Here is a 16,365-nt window from a genome sequence, read left to right as displayed (position 1 = left end):
CCCAGCCACTGGGGTGTTAGGCCTGCACCACCAGGCCGGGCTCACCTTGTGGTTTTGCTTTTCCATTTTCAGTCATGAATGGACGTTGACCGCAGCTGACATTTTCCCCCATCAGTCAGGAGAGGTCGCAGGGTTTTCCCTTCAATATGTTAATGAAGTGAATTACATTACTGCTGCTCCGGTTGAGCTAGTTTCATAGTCTAGAATAAACTCAGCTTGGTCATGCTGGAGATATTTTAATATATTGCTGGGGCTAATTTGCCAATGTTTTGTTTTAGATTTTGCATGGTTGTCAGTGAGAGAGACCTGTCTGTAGTTTTCCAGCACAGTGTGGGCCTAGTGTGGATTCCCTGTCTGGATTCATTGCCCCACACTCAAAAGACTATCTCCTCTCTCTGAAGGTCCATGGAGACCCAGGCAGCCTGTTCTCAAGAGCCTGGGCAATGCTGGGTGTGCGTCTGAGCAAAGCTTTGAGAGTTCTGCCGTGGCCCAGCCTGCGGCTGTGGGACACCCTTCTCAAGGCGGCGTTGGCAGTCAGCCTTTCCTGGGAATAAACGTGTCAGTTTCACCCGTTTTCAAACTTATTAACGCAACGGGGAGAAGGGACATCACGTTCTCCTCAGTGCAAAGTTTGGATCCGTGAGCCTGTCTCTCTCCGTGTCCTTTATCTCTCTCTGCAGGGCTGTGTTTAAATCAGGACTGTGAGCAGATGTTTGCCACAGTGACCTTTGGCTGCTAAATCATCTCTGGCTCCTACCTGTCCACCAGCTCTCAGTGCTCCGATATGTTGGCTCCTTTTTGTTTTGTATTTTAATCGAGACACTCTAGAAGCTATGCAGAGATTATAGAGGATTCCTTTGTGCCCCACATTCCCCACTATGAGCACTTCACACTGATGGGGTACAAGGTGATGGTGCAGTGATGACCCGTGACTCTCCAAGGTCCACAGAGCATTCTCTGGGTTTGGACAGTGGAGAATGTTTATGCACCATCCCTGCCATACAGACATCTTCCTACCCTGGGAGTCCTGGGAGCGCTGCTTCCTCTTCCTTGACCCCTGGCCCTCAGTCTTTCCCAAGCATCTTGGATTTGGAACCACAGTGTGTGACCTCTCCAGCCAGCCTCTCTCAGTCATGGGTTTGAGATTCCTCCCTGTAGCTTAACTACTCCTGTCTTCTCCGAGCTGATATTTACATGGAGTGCCTGTTTCCCACACATCTTCTGGAGGCCACAGACAGTGCCAGTCTTGAGATGACAAAAAGATGTGCCCTACTGGCCCCTAGATCAAGACCTTGCCCTGCCTGAGAAGCAGGACCATCGAGCTGGATGGACTAGACATTGAGGAAGAGCTGTAGCCTTGGGGGTGTGTCTATTTCTTGTTTTGGCCCATGTGTAAGGTTGGGTAGGGGGTAGGGATGCTCCTGGGCCTGTATGGCCTAGTAAGGAAGTTGGTGCCTAGGCTGGGCCTTTCAGAATACTACCCAGAACCTCAGGGAGGGCCAAAGCACGCACTTGTGTTCCACACTGGGTACCGGGGAATTTTTGCAGCGCCCAGGGCTGCCATGATGCTAGGAAAAGCTGTCTGCGGTGCCTCAGCTGTACAGGTAGGTACCAGAGACAGGTACCACGAGTCCTCATCTGGGCATAGCAGATGCCTTGGGATCTGGGGTCTCCTGGGGTTCAGGAGTCTCCTCTTCCTGTGTAGAAGGAGCTGTAAAGCAAGCTTCTCCCAACAACCCCTATGTGGGACACCCTGGAAAATGAAGATGCCTATAGCACACCCTTCAGGAGTCCCAGCAGCCTTGAGCCACTGTTAACTCCTTGTAGTCCTTGAAGAGGCAGCAAGGCATCCCCAGTGTTTGCTGTCAGTGGGGGATCCCTGGCTAGCAGTTCCCACCTGACTCTCATGGTGGAGAACATGGAACTGGCCACACCATGTCCGGAAGAAAATGGAGATATCCAGGGCTATGGCTTTTCCCCAGGACTGGTCCCCAAGATCCCCAAGATCTAGCTGAGACTCTTCCTGCCTACCAGGCAGAGTTAAATATAGGATCAGGGTCAGCAGGCATGGCCTTTACCATCCCAAGAGCCCCTGTGACTATGAGCTCTTTACCATGCAGTGCTGTGGCCAACACACAGCACCCGCCACTCCGTGGCATCTGAGTGCAGCCTGGTGTGGAGCTGCACTGTGTCCTGACCCAGTGGTTCCTGTGTTCCTTCCTGTGGGCCAGGCAGAGTTTGAGTTCACTCACTTCCTCCCACACTCGGTTTACACAGCTGCTCCTAGGATCCCCGCAAGGCCACAGGATCCACGTGGGAAGGGCCGAAGAGCTCTGAGGGGATGACCCCGGAAGGGGCGGTATGGTCAGCCTCCGCTGCTGAGCTAGGTCAGGACATCCGAGGCCCACCATGGTATCAGTCACCACCAAGGAACAAGGAGGAGGTGGGGTTGGACCTGAGACTCAGCAAGGAGAAGGCAAGAGAGGGTCTTGGGAGAGGCAGCTTTGAGGTTGATTCCTCTGTTAGGGCCACGTGGGGCTACCCAGATGGCTTGGGAGCACGCACATGTGAAGGCCCCTGTGACCACATACATGTCCTGAAGCTCCTGTCTCCCCTGTGGGAAGCCTGCAAGCATGTGTCCTCTGTGGTAACTGCAAGCCCAGCAGGGACATCCAGAAATCCCCCCCCTCTTCCTTTTGGGGTCATGTTGCATCTGCCTGGAACATCTGCTGTAGCCTCTCTGGGGTTGAATTCCACCAACACACGTTCATCTTCCTCTGCCGTCCCGAGCCTCGCCCGCTGCACAGCACAGGGCCATGCTCCAAGCCCCTCATCTGCAGAGCACACCGAGAGTTCGTTGAGGACTCTACTGGCCAGGGGTAAACACAGATGGGCTGTGACGAGATTCATTTCCCTCAGAGGGGATGGCTGCAGTGACGCTAGAAGGAAAACAAGAGAGAGAAGATCCCTTTGGAGCACTTGGACCATGTGCTGCCTGATGAATTCCAGTCTTCCTGAACAAGCTGGCTGCTCGGGAAGGGGATTCTGAACTGTGTGGGCCAAGCTGGCCTGACCCCTGAGCACAACAACCATCTGTCCACCTGGACGAAGTGTCACAGGCTCTCCACAGTGCTTTGTTAGATTCAGGATTTCACCTGGGGACAGTTAACCTGTGTCATTACCTTGGCTGGATTTAGAATCCTCTCTAGGGGACATGCCATTAGGCGTGTCTGTGAGGGTGTTTCAGAGAGGATGATTGAGGAGGGAAGACCCACTGCTCCGAACATGGGTCCTACCATCCCACAGACTGGGGCCCCAGACTGAATGAAATAGGAAGAGGGAGAAAAGAAAGCTGAGCACCCACATTCATCTCTCAGCTTCCTGGCTGCAGGTGTAATGTGACCGGCCACCTCAAGTTCCCACTGCCATGCTTTCCCTCCATGATGGACTGTGTACCCTCAAACTGTGAGACAAACCCTTCCTTCCTTAAGTTGCTTTTGTAGGCTTTTCAAAAACAAGTAAATACAAAGTGGGCTCTATGGGGCTTGGTTCTCCGGGATTTCCCACTGAGTGGAGGGAGTTTTGAAAATAGGCCAGCAGCCTCCAAGGCCATGAGCTCCCAGGTGAATAACCATGACTGTCAGGCAGCTGAGGAGGTCTCATGCAATGCGGGGTTCTAGGTCATCAGCAGTACAGCTGAGTCTGCCCATGGGAACACTGACCCCTGGCTCATGGCCACAGGACATCACCCCAGCCTCACTGGAGCAGGGGCAGACAACAGGTGAACATATCATCTCTACAGAGTGGTCAGCCATACCCTCACCTCAAGGCTTTGAGTTGCAACCTCCCTGCTCGGGAGCTAGAAATGAATTATCTGAGGAGGTGACTAGTGAGGATTCAAAGTCACCATCTGTCATGTGAGCCAGCTGTTCCTCCAAGAAGGTGCTTAACTTGAGCTTTCAAGGCAACAGGTTCCCAAACTACAGCCCCAAGGGATGCCCTAAGATCTCTGCAGTCGCTGGGTGCCGCCTGAGGCCCTTCCTCCAGCAGCATTGAGCAGTATCTCGGGACTCACTGAGAGCCCCAACAGGACTTTCTATGCCTTGCTTTCCATAGAAATAACCATGACTGAGGAAAGCAGGAATAAAGGCCTGCCCCCTGCCCCTGAAAGCTAAGAGGAGAGGTTCTTGGCACAGGAGTGTAAGTACTTGGCACAGGAGTCAGTACAGTTCACACATTCCCACCATCCAATTTGGTCCCTAGAGGAGAATCCCACAGGGCACACAGATTAGAGGGGGTGGCGGCCCAGCCTGTTGCACCATGGGAAGTCTTAGGATCTGCCACCTGCAAGTTGGGAACCCAAGAAGGCTGGTTGGTAGGCTGGTTCCAGTCCAGACTCAAGGACCAAGAACCATGGGAGCCAGTAGTCTTCACCCTGGCTTTATCCACAGACCAGGGACTCCCACAGGCCAGAGCAGGAGGAGGTGGACGTCCGTTGCAGGGAGAGGAGCCACGCCCTTCCTGGACACTTTGGTTCTTTCCAGACTCTTGGTGGGTGGGTGGTGCCCAGTGTATTGGGCAGGGCAGTCATAACTCTGGCTGGTGTTTCTAATGCTTTCAAATCTTTCTTCTGGACCTGCACAGACACCCCAGAAACAATGCTTCATCAGCCAGTTAGATGCACCTCAGCCCAGTCGGGCTCCCACATGTAATAACTGTTCTATTAGATCAAAAGTCAGTTCTAAGCCAGGCATGTGGCACACCCCTTTAACCCTGGCACTGGAGGCTGGCACAGGAGGGTTGGGAATTTGAGGACAACCTGGGCCTAGAGACCCTGTCTCAAAAACAAAAAGTTCTGTATTATAAGCTAATTTTTATATCCATTGTTTTATTATTGTAAAGAATTTTAAAGACTTTCTAATATGTATATAAGGGGTGATGTGCATTTGCCAGAGTCCAGAACAGGGTGTTGGATCTCCTGGAACTAGAGGTACAGTGGATTTTAAGCCACATGGTGTGGGTTCTGGGGAAAAGTTGGGTCCTTTAAAGAGCAACAGGTGCTCTTTACCACTGAACCCTTTCTCCAAACCCCAAAGAACTAAATTGTAATGCACATTTCACCTTTTCAGCACTCTGTACAGGATAGCTCGAAGCTTACATAGAAATCAGGTTCTGTCTGAAGAGTATTTTATTTTGTTTAGGTTTACTAGAGTTCTCTTGATGGGCATCTCACTTTTTTTTTTTTTTTTAAAGACAGGACCTCAAACTCAAGAGTTCTGCCTGCCTCTTCCTCTCCAGTGCTGGGATTAAGGTCATGCCCCACCACCACACCCAGCTCTCATCTTTTGTTTGGTTTGCTTTTATATCCCCACCCCAATCCCTACCCAAATCCACTCCTCCTCCTCCTCCTCCTGTTTCTCTTCAGAAAAGAGCAGGCCTCCCGTGGATATCAACCAGCCATGGTATATCAAGTTGCAGTGAGACTAGGTACCCCCTCTTCTATTAAGGCTAGATGAGGTGGAAAGGGTTCCAAAATCTTGCAACAGAGTCAGAGACAGCCCCTGCTCCCAGTGTTAGGAGTCCCCCAAGAAGACCAAGCTACACAGCTGTAGCATATATGCAGAGGGCCTAGGTCAGTGCAGGCTCCCTGGTTGTTGGTTCCGTCTCTTACAACCTCTATAAGCCCAAGTTAGTTGATGCTGTGGGTTTTCTTGTGGTGTTCTTACCTCCTCTGGCTCCTACAATCCTTCTGTCTTCCACAGGATTCCCCAAGCTCCGCCCAGTGTTTGCCTGTGGGTCTGCATCTGTTTCCATCAGTTGCTGGGTGAAGCCTCTCTGATGACAATTTGGCTAGGTATCAAGCTCTGAGTATAGCAGAATATCGTTTGGAGTCATCTTATTGACTTTTCTTTTGCCAGTCATATTTGGTTCTATCCTAGGTCTCTCGACCATCCTGCCTGTTTCCTAGCCCTCGGGGTGAGCTCTCTCTCAAGCTGTCCAGTCATTGGTTGGCCGCTCCCACAATTTCTATGCCATCTTTCCCAGGACATCTTGAAGACAGGATAAATTGTAGAACAAATGTCTTGTGGCTGGGTTGGTGTCCCAATCCCTCCATTAGAAGTCTTGCCTGGACTTCCAGGAGATGGCCGGCTCAGGCTCCATAGCCCCCCACTGCTAGGAGTCTTAGCTAGGGTCACTCTCAGAGATTCCTGGGAGTTTTCATTGCACTAGGTTTCTAGCTCTTCCTAGAGATACCCCCTGAAGATAGGCTTCATCATGTAGCTGAGGCTAGCCTTGAACTTGTAGCCCTCCTGCCTCCACTTCCTGAGTTCTGGAACACACACCTCACTGCTTGACAGCTTCTTCTGGCACCTTCCCTCCTTATCACACGTCACTCCCGTTGGCCACACCTTTGTCCCTGCTCCTGTATGTGATGTGCAGTTGACTGTCAACTCTTGTCCCTGGTTTTGGAAACTGGCTCAGGACCTGTGTGGTTTCTTCAAGTCTGTCCTGGTTGTGATTTCCTGAGCTTCTTTGATCTGTGCATTTATTGTTGGCACCAGCTGGAGGAACTTGAGAGACTGATTTGTTCATGTTCTCTACTCCGGGACTCAGTTTCATGTGGACTGGATGACATTTTAGATGGAACACAGTGAATGTGTGAGAGCGGGCACAGCAGGCGCCCAACTCAAGAACAGAGCTGAGGCTGAGCAGGAGACGGCAGAGCCTCAGGATGCAGCTGCATGTGGCATCCTGTCCATATGAAACGGAGTCAGTCCCTCAAGTTCCCCTTGTTGGGGGCAACAATAAATAGACAGATCACAGAAGCGCAGAAAGGCAGAAAGGCACCGGGTGCAGGTTAGCCCGTGGAGGGTGGGAATCCTGGGCTGGGCTCCTGGGGTGCTGTGGAGGACACCAGGACCTGGGAGCTCTGCATCTGGCAGGGTGGGACGTTTGCCCCTGATGGCCCTTCTGTGTGTGAGGTGCTTGGAAACAATGCATTTTTTTTTTTTTTTTGGTTGAGGGGAGGGAACATCTGGATGCTAGATTGTATAGAATGGTGTCCTGATGGAGCAGGCCACATGGAGACTGAGGGGATGGTATGACTTGCCTCATGGGGGTCTCCTTCCCAGCCTTTTCCTCATGTGTGGATATTTAAGGGAGGCAATGGGGCTGGGGGACACAGAGCTGTGCTGTGTAGGTCAGTGTATGAGTGGAAACCAGTTCAGGGTGAGTCCTGATAACCTATGGGGTCACTCCTGCCATCAAAGGTAGATCATGTCACAGTATAAACACTGTGTGCAGGTCTCAATTGCCTCAGCCCTGCAGGAGCAGAGGGTCCATGAGGGTGCACATTGAGACCCCATGTGCCTCCTAAGTGGGAAAGGGTGGGGGCAGGCCTCAAGAGCCCTCTCGCCAGGTATGCTGGACCCTGGTGCCATTGAGACACGTGTTGTTGATAAGAGATGGGCTGTTTGCTCTTTACCGGCCACACCGACCCTGGCCTCTGGCCTGAAAGAGATGCAATTCATGATCCAGTCAATTCAGAGCCAGAAAAGAGAGAAGTTAGAACCACTTGAGTTCTTTCCCTGGCCCTCAAGAAGGGACAGACCTATATGGAAGCAATGTCCAACTGTCCAGTGAGGTTTTATTCTGCAGACCAGGCCAGCCACAGAGGGTAACAGAGCCAGAGCTGGTACAGCTTCCAGGACAGACAGGGATGCTCAGAGATTTTGCACAGGTGCCTAAATGGCCACCACAGCACCCTAGGGAACCTAAGCCTGCATTCATCAGTATGAGGGAGCTTAGCCTCTGAGCTGTCCCGCTTTGTGGCTGTCATTATCCCAGTGACAATCCACAGCCCAGAGACCACTCCTGATCCTACTGAGATGGTGCTCAGGAGCTCTCCCAAGTCTCTCTTCCCTGGCCTCCCCAGGCTTGGTTCAACCAGCCTCTCACATCCCCTCCAGCTCAGGGACGTCAAAGCTGCCTCCTTCCTACCTGGGAACCCCTCACTCTACTCCATCTCTTTGCCCCCTGGGTCATACTAGACCTAACTAGAACCTGCCTGTCCAGCTACTGTGCCATGTCCATCCACAGTGAGTATCTAAAGGAGAGGGAAGAAGTAACTGGGCCTGTGCTCATAGAAGTCTCAGTGTGGACTGGGCAGGGGCTTCTCAGATGGAGCAGAAAGCACTGGCCGTGCCCTGCAAAAATATAAACCTTCCAACCACCCAGTAAAAAGGTGGGCAGGGTATGCGTTGGGGTACGTAGCCAGCAAGGGATGGTAGGAAGTGCTCATGCTCAGCAATGAGATGCTCAAGTGTTCAGGGAGAGAAGAGGTTAGACACTCCTGAGCAGCACTCAGTGTCTTGATCCATGCAGGCACTGGACCTGAGTCTGCGAGCCAGGTGGCAGTACCTTATGTTGATAACACTGAGTGGCCCCCTTCAGCCCCACTTGTGGGCGTGTGAGACCCTGCGGCCGTCCGGGAAGTAGTCAGCGGGTCACCATCCACCTCCCTCATGGCTCAGCACAAGCCATGTCCACTTACAGGAGCACAAGGACGGACTCTGAGGTAGATGTTGTCCCTATAGGGTGACCCTCCATAACGTTCTAGAAGCCACCCTGTAGCTCCCATTCTGTGAAGCTTTAGAGAGCCCCGCATCATCAGAGTATGAGGGGTGCTGGCTGTCGGGGGTAGGGGTGTCGGTCGGGGGTAGGGGTGTCTGGCTAATGTAACTACACGGGTGTAAGCCTTGCTGGAAGCCACTGAGTTGTGCATAGCACAGGCATGTTTCACCATTTGCTCAATGTGCCCATTCAGTCGGTTTAAAGGTGTGGGCTGAAGCCAGGCACCCCAGTCGATGTGTCTTGTTCCTCTCATCCATGACTCCTGGCCGGCTGCCACTGTCCTCCAGCTCTCAAGGGCAGCCATGGTGGTCACTATCGTCAGCCCTGGGTCACTATGTTGTCTCCTGTTCCTATTTTGCCTTCTGTGAACTCCCGCTCCCCCTGGGTTCTCACGCCTCCACCTCCAGGCAAAGTCTGTACCTCAAGTGCCTGCCACTAGTCCCACCTTAGCCAGAGCTGCCGCCATGGTACATCCCAGGAAGCCCAGGGTCTCAGGCCACCACACAGATAGGTCAAACCACCACCACCAGCACCACCACCACCAGCACCACCACCACCAGCCGTTCCTGGGCTTGCCAACTCCTGTGTGGGTTCCGTACCCACGTGTAGAAAGCTCTGCACTTGGAGTCTCAGTGGCACCTGCAGATTTGGAGAGGACCTAGGATCATACCCCCAAGCTGAGAGGGTGACAAGAGGGCTCCGAAGTCCCTCTGGAGCCTGTGCTGGGCTACTGAAGTCTGGGCACCCAGCAGACACAGAGGGCGGCCGCTCTGGCTCCCAGGCATTCCACAGCACACGTCTGCACCCGCAGGTGATCCTCATCATCAGTGGGAACCTGAGCTTCCTGAACTGGCTCACCATCGTGCCCAGCCTCGCCTGTTTCGACGATGCAGCTTTGGGATTCCTGTTTCCCTCAAGACCTCGAGGCCTAAAGAACCAAGTCCTGGAGATGCAAAGGGAAGATGCACAAGGGGTCCAGCCCAAACCAAGATATGGTAGGTGAACCAGGCCCCCAGCTAGCCCCATGAAGCCATGCCTAATGTCACATGAATATATAAGAAGGTTGGGTCCCCACCAGCTCCACAACACTCAGAACAAGGGTGGGTACCGTAGGCCCTGGGAGGGAACATCTGCTGCCTAGGGTCCTTTACCAGGCCAGGACCTAGGACAGTTGGTCCTTTAGCCAGTTCCAGGGTCCCCTGCATGGACAGTCACACTTCGTTCTCCATATTGGCTCAAGCATAAGGGGCTGTGGCTCGGGGCACCTTTCCCAGCCCACGGCTTCCATCAGCTGGGGGTACCTGTAAGCCTTGAGCCTGGAGTGGGAGAAGAGCAGCCAAGGTTTCCTGAAGGGATAGCACAGCTTTGCCGTGAGAGTGGGAGCCTGGCTGACGAGGACCAACCTGTCCCCCACCCCTCCCCCCTTGGGCTAGGCTGCATGGTGCGGCGAGTGGTCAACATCTCCCTGGGCATCCTGGTGGCCTGGCTCAGCGTCCCCGTGGTTATCAACCTCCTAAGCTCCAGACAGGTCATGAACACCTCCTTCAACCCACTCAGGATTGTGAACACCTACGGGGCATTTGGAAGGTATGGGCCAGGCATCCTGGCTGGGGCACTGGGCTCTGCCCTCCTCTCCATCCTGGCTCACTTTCGGGGGGCATGGGCTCATGGCCTCACCCTCTCAGCTGGGGGAAGGCAGATACTGTGGATACACTGGCCTTCTTCGTCTCCCCCCAGTATCACCAAGGAACGGACTGAGGTGATCCTGCAGGGCACAGCTAGTCCTAATGCCAGTGCACCTGATGCAGTATGGGAAGATTATGAGTTCAAGTGCAAGCCAGGCGACCCCTGGAGGCGGCCATGCCTTATCTCTCCATACCACTACCGCCTGGACTGGCTAATGTGGTTCGCAGCTTTTCAGGTAACGATGCCCCACCATGATGCTCTGACCTGAAGCAAACTCTCCTTTACCCACAGACAAGCCCTGCATGCGTACTCTTTGCAAAGGGTGCTCAGACTCCCACCAAGAGGGTCATCAAGGAGGGGGACCTCTCTTAGAGCTGCATCCCACCCAAGGCACTGAGCAGGCCCAGGCCAGTCACGCCTAAGGCCAGGGCAAATAGCCAGGTAGAAAACACAGCTGAGGCCTGGTCCATGAGTGAGTGAGCCCCGGGTGAGACCCCAGAAGAATGTGAGGCAGGCAGTTCCTGGAAGGTTGACAAGTGGACCCTCGGAGGAAACCCAGTCCTGGACACCTGACCATGCCATACTCCAGCCAGGCTGTGGAGCACAGGGAAGCAGGGGATGTTCAGAGTGACCAGGCAGGGGCTACACCAGGACAGATGTCAGCTTGCTGGGGGGGTGGCTGTCCCCATACTGTGACCTCATAAACACTGTCCTTCCAGACCTATGAACAGAATGAGTGGATCATCCACCTGGCGGGTAAGCTCCTAGCTGGTGACGCCGAGGCCCTGTCCCTCCTCGCCCTCAACCCCTTTGAGGGCAGGGCACCCCCCAGGTAAGAGTCTCCTTATTCATTTCAGCCTGTGTTCAGTGGGTGCTGTTCACTAGTGCCTGAGTTGGACACCCTGATACATGATGTGGAATTCAGTAGCAGCCAGAGACCAGGGGACCGAGCAGTCCTGGCCCCCTCCCTCCCCTGTGTCCTGCCCACCATTGATGCTGACAGAAAACACGTCCCTGTCTCTCCCTGGAGAAGCTTCAGGACAGCTGCACCTGGAGCTGCCCACAGCTGTCAGGACTGTCAGGAGGGGCGCTGAGGGGCAGTGAGCAGCTGCAAGTGTGACGGGCCAGGCAAGGGAGCCAGCCAAGTCCTCCCCACACTGCCTACCGCGGCACTGGGGGTGTGGGGCCACCCCTCCCCAGGGACTGCCAGCCTCGCTCCCCTCCCCTCTGCCTCGCACCCTGTAGCCACCAGGAGATCTGAACCAGGCACACACTGAAGTGGATTAGCATCGCCAGGTTTGCCAGTGGCCAAACATCTCTGACGCAGAGCTGTGTCCTTCCAGACTCTGGAACACTTTTCACTGGCCAGCCTCCTGGCTATACTGTCTTGGGGTGGTGCCCCACCTGCCAAGGATGGGTGGAAGGCCTAGGCTTAGGATGAGGTCTCCTGATTCAGCTGGAGGCTCTGAGGATGTGGTCAGGTGTACCTTGTGGAAACAAAGCCTGCAGACAGATCTGTGGAGGTGGAGATGCAAATCCGCTGCCTCTTGTGTGGCTCAGTAGTGAATTGATATTCACTATTAGTACACGTGCAAGTTGAAATACAGTTAGTGCCACAGAGCACGGCCCAGCAGAGGGGCCATCATCTCACTCTGCTTGGTCGCAGAGCCGAACACGACCTCAGCCTGACCCCGCCGCCAGCTGTGATTTTCTGAAACGGGTGGTGACTCTGGAGTCTCCATGGTGGGAGGATGGAATCAGACACCTCCCTACCCTGCACCGAGCCTGGGTGCTGCCCATGAAATAAACACAGGAGCTCTGAACAGTCAGGGGGGCGGCTGGTGAGGGACCCCAGGACCCCAGCCATCAACCTTCAAATAGCACCAGCTTGTCTTGCTTCCTGTCTGTGGAAATGAAAGGAGCAGCAGATACCCCGAAAGGAGCCGCCGGCGAGACAGAAGCTACGGCAAGCCCGTTCTACTCCAGCCAGGGCCACTGAGCAAATGGCCCCACCTCTCAGGAAGAGCCAGGAGCACATGGACTCCACTCTGAAAAAGGAGAGGCCACTCACTGAGCTGCTGGAAGGCCCTGTGGTGACCCAGAAGCTCACCACAGCCAGCAATGCCAGCCTGGTTTCGTGTCATCAGTGGGGGCCTTCGATCGCCACCTCTGCCTGGCAGTGCCGGGGGCAAGGTAGAAAGTGTGGACCTCCAGCATGGAGTCAGAGGAAGCGGCGCAACAGAAGGGTTGAATGTGATTTGGGATCCCGACGCCCAAACTGTTCAAATCACCCCAAGAACCAGGGAAACATTGAACTGATGAGACAGAGCATTCCGTGGATTACGACAGCTGAGTCTCCCCACAGCAGTCGTGAGGAGGCTAGAAACACAACGCCCACAAGAAGAGTCAGCAGAGAAGTAGAAGACAGAGAGAAAACCAAGCAAGACTCAGGACGGAGAGCATAGGCCCAGGAGTGGAGCACTGGAGGAGGGGAGGAAGAATTGGGATGGGAAGGAGGAGTCGTCAGTGACCCATGTGGGTCAGCTGAGCACCTGAGTAGAGTGTGGGGTCTAGGACGGCAACAAGATCCAGGACGGGTGTCTGCCCCGAGGCAAAGAGTCCTGCCTGGGGCTGGGAGGCATTAATGAAGATTTCCCAAAGTTGCCAAAAGACACAGCCCTGAAAGGTCCGTAAACAAAGGGAACCCCAGATGGTCAATCTTGGAGGCTCAGTAGACATCCAGAAACTGTAGGCAGTGAAGGGACTGAGCAGTCAGCCAGAGCCACCACCTTGCCACTGAGGGTCAAATGACCCTGAGAGCCAGATCTCACCAGTCCAGAGAGGCTGGCTGACCAGAGAGCCCTGGGGATCCTGTTTTCCACCTCCCCAACGCTGGGATTCCAAGTGCACACCGCTACACTCGGTTTTGGTTTTTTAATGTGGTTTCTAGGGATCAAACACTATACGTCCCGATCTATGTCCCCAGCCCTCTAGAACAATCACTTGAAAAATAAAAAGGAAAGAAAAGCTGGAGAGGTGGCTCAGTGGTCCAGAGCACTGGCTGCTCTTGCAGAGGACCCGGGTTTGAGTCCCAGCACCACACGGTGCCTCACAACCATCTGTAACTCCAGTTCCGAAGCATCCAACACCCTCTTCTGGCCTCCTCAGCAACTGAAGCAGAAACCCCAGAGGAACGCTGCTCACGGGCTGCTCAGCTTGCTTTCTTCCACAACCCAGGACCACCTGCTCAAGAGTGGCACCTTGCACAGTGTGCCGAGTGCCCACATCCATCATTCGTAAAGAAAATGCCCCTGAGACACACCTGTAGGTCACTCTGATAGAGGCTAAAGTTGAAGTTCCTTCTTCCCAAGTGACTCTAGTTTCTGTCACATTGATAAAAACTAACCAGCAGAGTCGTGTTCTAGAACGTTCCAGGGGTGGTGTCAGTCCTCCTCAGTACCCTCACACACCTGCCAGGCAAAGCGCAAGGCCCTGGCTCTTTCCCAACCTCCCAGGCCCAACACTGGGCACCTGAGCCCTGTCCCAGGACCCCCCCCAACACACCACACCCCCTCTGGCTGTAAGTAGTGTCCAGGCCCTGCAACCCTAGACCTTCGACTGTTTCTTGAGAAGAAAATGAAAGCAAGAAGGCCAATTCAGAGAAGACGGAGATCACATGACAGTGGCCTTCCCAGAGGCTCCACGTCCCTGCCCTCCCCAGCCTTGTGACGTGTAGGGTCAGGACCCCCGATTCAGGAGAAGAGGGACTTTGTGGCAATCTCCAAGGCACAGCCTTACCCTCTCCATGCCCACCCGTGGAGTCCATGACTCTGCTCAGCACTCCCCAGCCTCACCACAACACTGACCTCCGTCAAGGACCCTTATTCGCTCAGGTTTACATACCAGAGGAAGGAAGGATGGCATCCCCACTCAGAACCAGTGATGCCTCGAGACCCCACACACGAACACACACAGCACATCCCCCTGGTCCCGTCACGGGCTTGCTGTGTCCCGGGCACACCCTCGTAGCACAAGTTAGAAAAGGTGAATCACAGAGACAGGGCATCACCTAGGGTCTCCCTCGAGTCCTAGAACACAGTATATGCCATCACTGGAGCCCAGATGTACCTGTTTGACACCCAAGATTTGTAACAGGCATGGGAATGTTTTGATCATGAGGCTGATGGGGCTCCACCCATGGATTGCAGGGACCTAGGCCTGCCTTCTGGGATGGAGGGGCCATGAGGAGCCTGGGGGAAGCAAAGAGACAGCAGACTGACACATTTTCCCCTGCAGGTGGATCCGAGGAGAACACTACCGCTACCGGTTCAGCCTGCCCAGTGGCAAGCACGCTGCCCAAGGCAAGTGGTGGATACGCAAGCGCATTGGTCCCTACTTCCCCCCACTCCGCCTTAAGGACTTGAAGGACTACTTTAGGAGTCGGGAGTGGCCACTGCCGAAACCCCATCTAGACACACCCTGAAATAAAGACCAGAGACTAACTGCTTTTCTACCTGTACTTTCTGCCGTGGCCATGGGTCCCACACAGTGACCAGGCAACCCAAGGGTCCTGCCAAGAAGAGGATTGAAAAAGGTTGTGCTTCCATAAATGCCAGCCTCCTGCCTCTGTCCCCGTCACCTTGCTATTCCGTCTCTGTTATGGGGAGAAGCCCCCTCACCCCCATGCCCTGCATATGGCCACACAGTGAGGTCGCATGGGCACCAGGCCTCCCCTCTAGCTTCAGGGCACCACCATGGTTCCTCATCCTCCACCCTCACAGGCACCCACCCACCCTGTCTCCAGTACCACACTGCCACCTACATGGACATCACAGGAGGCCACTGCCCGTATCTGGATGGCGGTCACTTGGGGACCCTTTCTTAGTCTTAGCTATGGTAAGCAACCCCATAGGTTGCTGAATCCCGGGGCTTCTCAGATTCCCTGATCTAGAGGCTAGTTCTCACCTAATCACATGCTCATAGTCAGGCCAATGGCCAGGTCTCCCTCACAGCACAAAATCACCCCCAACCATCTCCCTGAGGGAAAGAGGCTTGCTGTCCTCAGCCTGATCCCTCCCCAGGGGCCCTTACATACTACCTGGGCAGACACCCACAGAAACATGACCTCATGGGTCCCTTGAACACTCCAGCATAAGAGTATTTGGAAAGCGGGCGGTGGTGGCACACGCCTTTAATCCCAGCACTCGGGAGGCAGAGGCAGGTGGATCTCTGTGAGTTCAAGGCCAGCCTGGTCTACAGAGCGAGATCCAAGAAAGGCGCAAAGCTACACAGAGAAACCCTGTCTCGAAAAACCAAAAAAAAAAAAATTCAGGGCTGGAGAGATGGCTCAGTGGTTAAGAACACTGGCTGCTCTTCCAGAAGACCTGAGTTCAATTCCCAGCCCCCACATGGCAGCTCACCAACTGTCTGTAACTCCAGTTCTAGGGGATCTGATACCGTCACACCAATGCACATAAAATAAAATTAAATAATAAATTATTTAAAAAAAATATTTGGAAAGCATGGATAGAAACCGTCCTCAGCTTGTGGCCGTGGGTGGTCTGCAGAGGGCCCAGCAGAGCTATATTGGTGGGGACCTTGGCTGTAAGACTTGGCATAAGGGAGCTGGAGAGATGGCTCAGCAATTAAGAACACTGAATGTTCTTCCAGGGGACCCAGGTTCAATTCCCAGCATCCACATGGCAGCTCACAACTGTCTGTAACTCCAGTTTCACAGATCTGACACCTTCACACAGACATACATGCAGGTGAAACACCAATGCCATAACAAAAAATAAATAATTTAAAAAAAAAGACTTGGCGTAAGACTTCCCTTCACGAGTGGACAGAATTGCCCCGGCTCTCCAGCTACAGGGACAGCAGAGACTCTGGGAATACTTGCCCATCCCCCTTCTCGCCAAGCATGGTGTCTGGAGCCCATGTTGCCCGCCCCTGGGCCACACTGCCGAGGATCCCAGAAGGGACAACAAAAAGGTTCAGCTGAGGAGGCTGGTCAAGGGGGGCACAAGTGTGGTCTGTACAGAG

General features: G+C 54.0%; 1 protein-coding gene across 1 annotated transcript in view; it reads left to right on the top strand.

The window, feature by feature from the left end:
• Lmf1 (lipase maturation factor 1) overlaps positions 1-14,822 on the top strand; it is an 85,805-nt gene extending 70,983 nt beyond the window's left edge. Inside the window, exons 7-11 of the mRNA XM_059270284.1 lie at positions 9,446-9,629; positions 10,068-10,221; positions 10,372-10,555; positions 11,040-11,152; positions 14,617-14,822. Coding sequence (XP_059126267.1) covers positions 9,446-9,629; positions 10,068-10,221; positions 10,372-10,555; positions 11,040-11,152; positions 14,617-14,803 — 822 coding nt within the window. The 3' untranslated portion in view covers positions 14,804-14,822. The remainder of the gene's footprint in view (positions 1-9,445; positions 9,630-10,067; positions 10,222-10,371; positions 10,556-11,039; positions 11,153-14,616) is intronic.
• Positions 14,823-16,365: the final 1,543 nt, after the last annotated feature.

The sequence above is a fragment of the Peromyscus eremicus genome, chromosome 8a (assembly GCF_949786415.1).
Source record: "Peromyscus eremicus chromosome 8a, PerEre_H2_v1, whole genome shotgun sequence".
Lineage (NCBI taxonomy): Eukaryota > Metazoa > Chordata > Mammalia > Rodentia > Cricetidae > Peromyscus > Peromyscus eremicus.
This window is presented reverse-complemented; position numbering and strand designations above follow the sequence as displayed.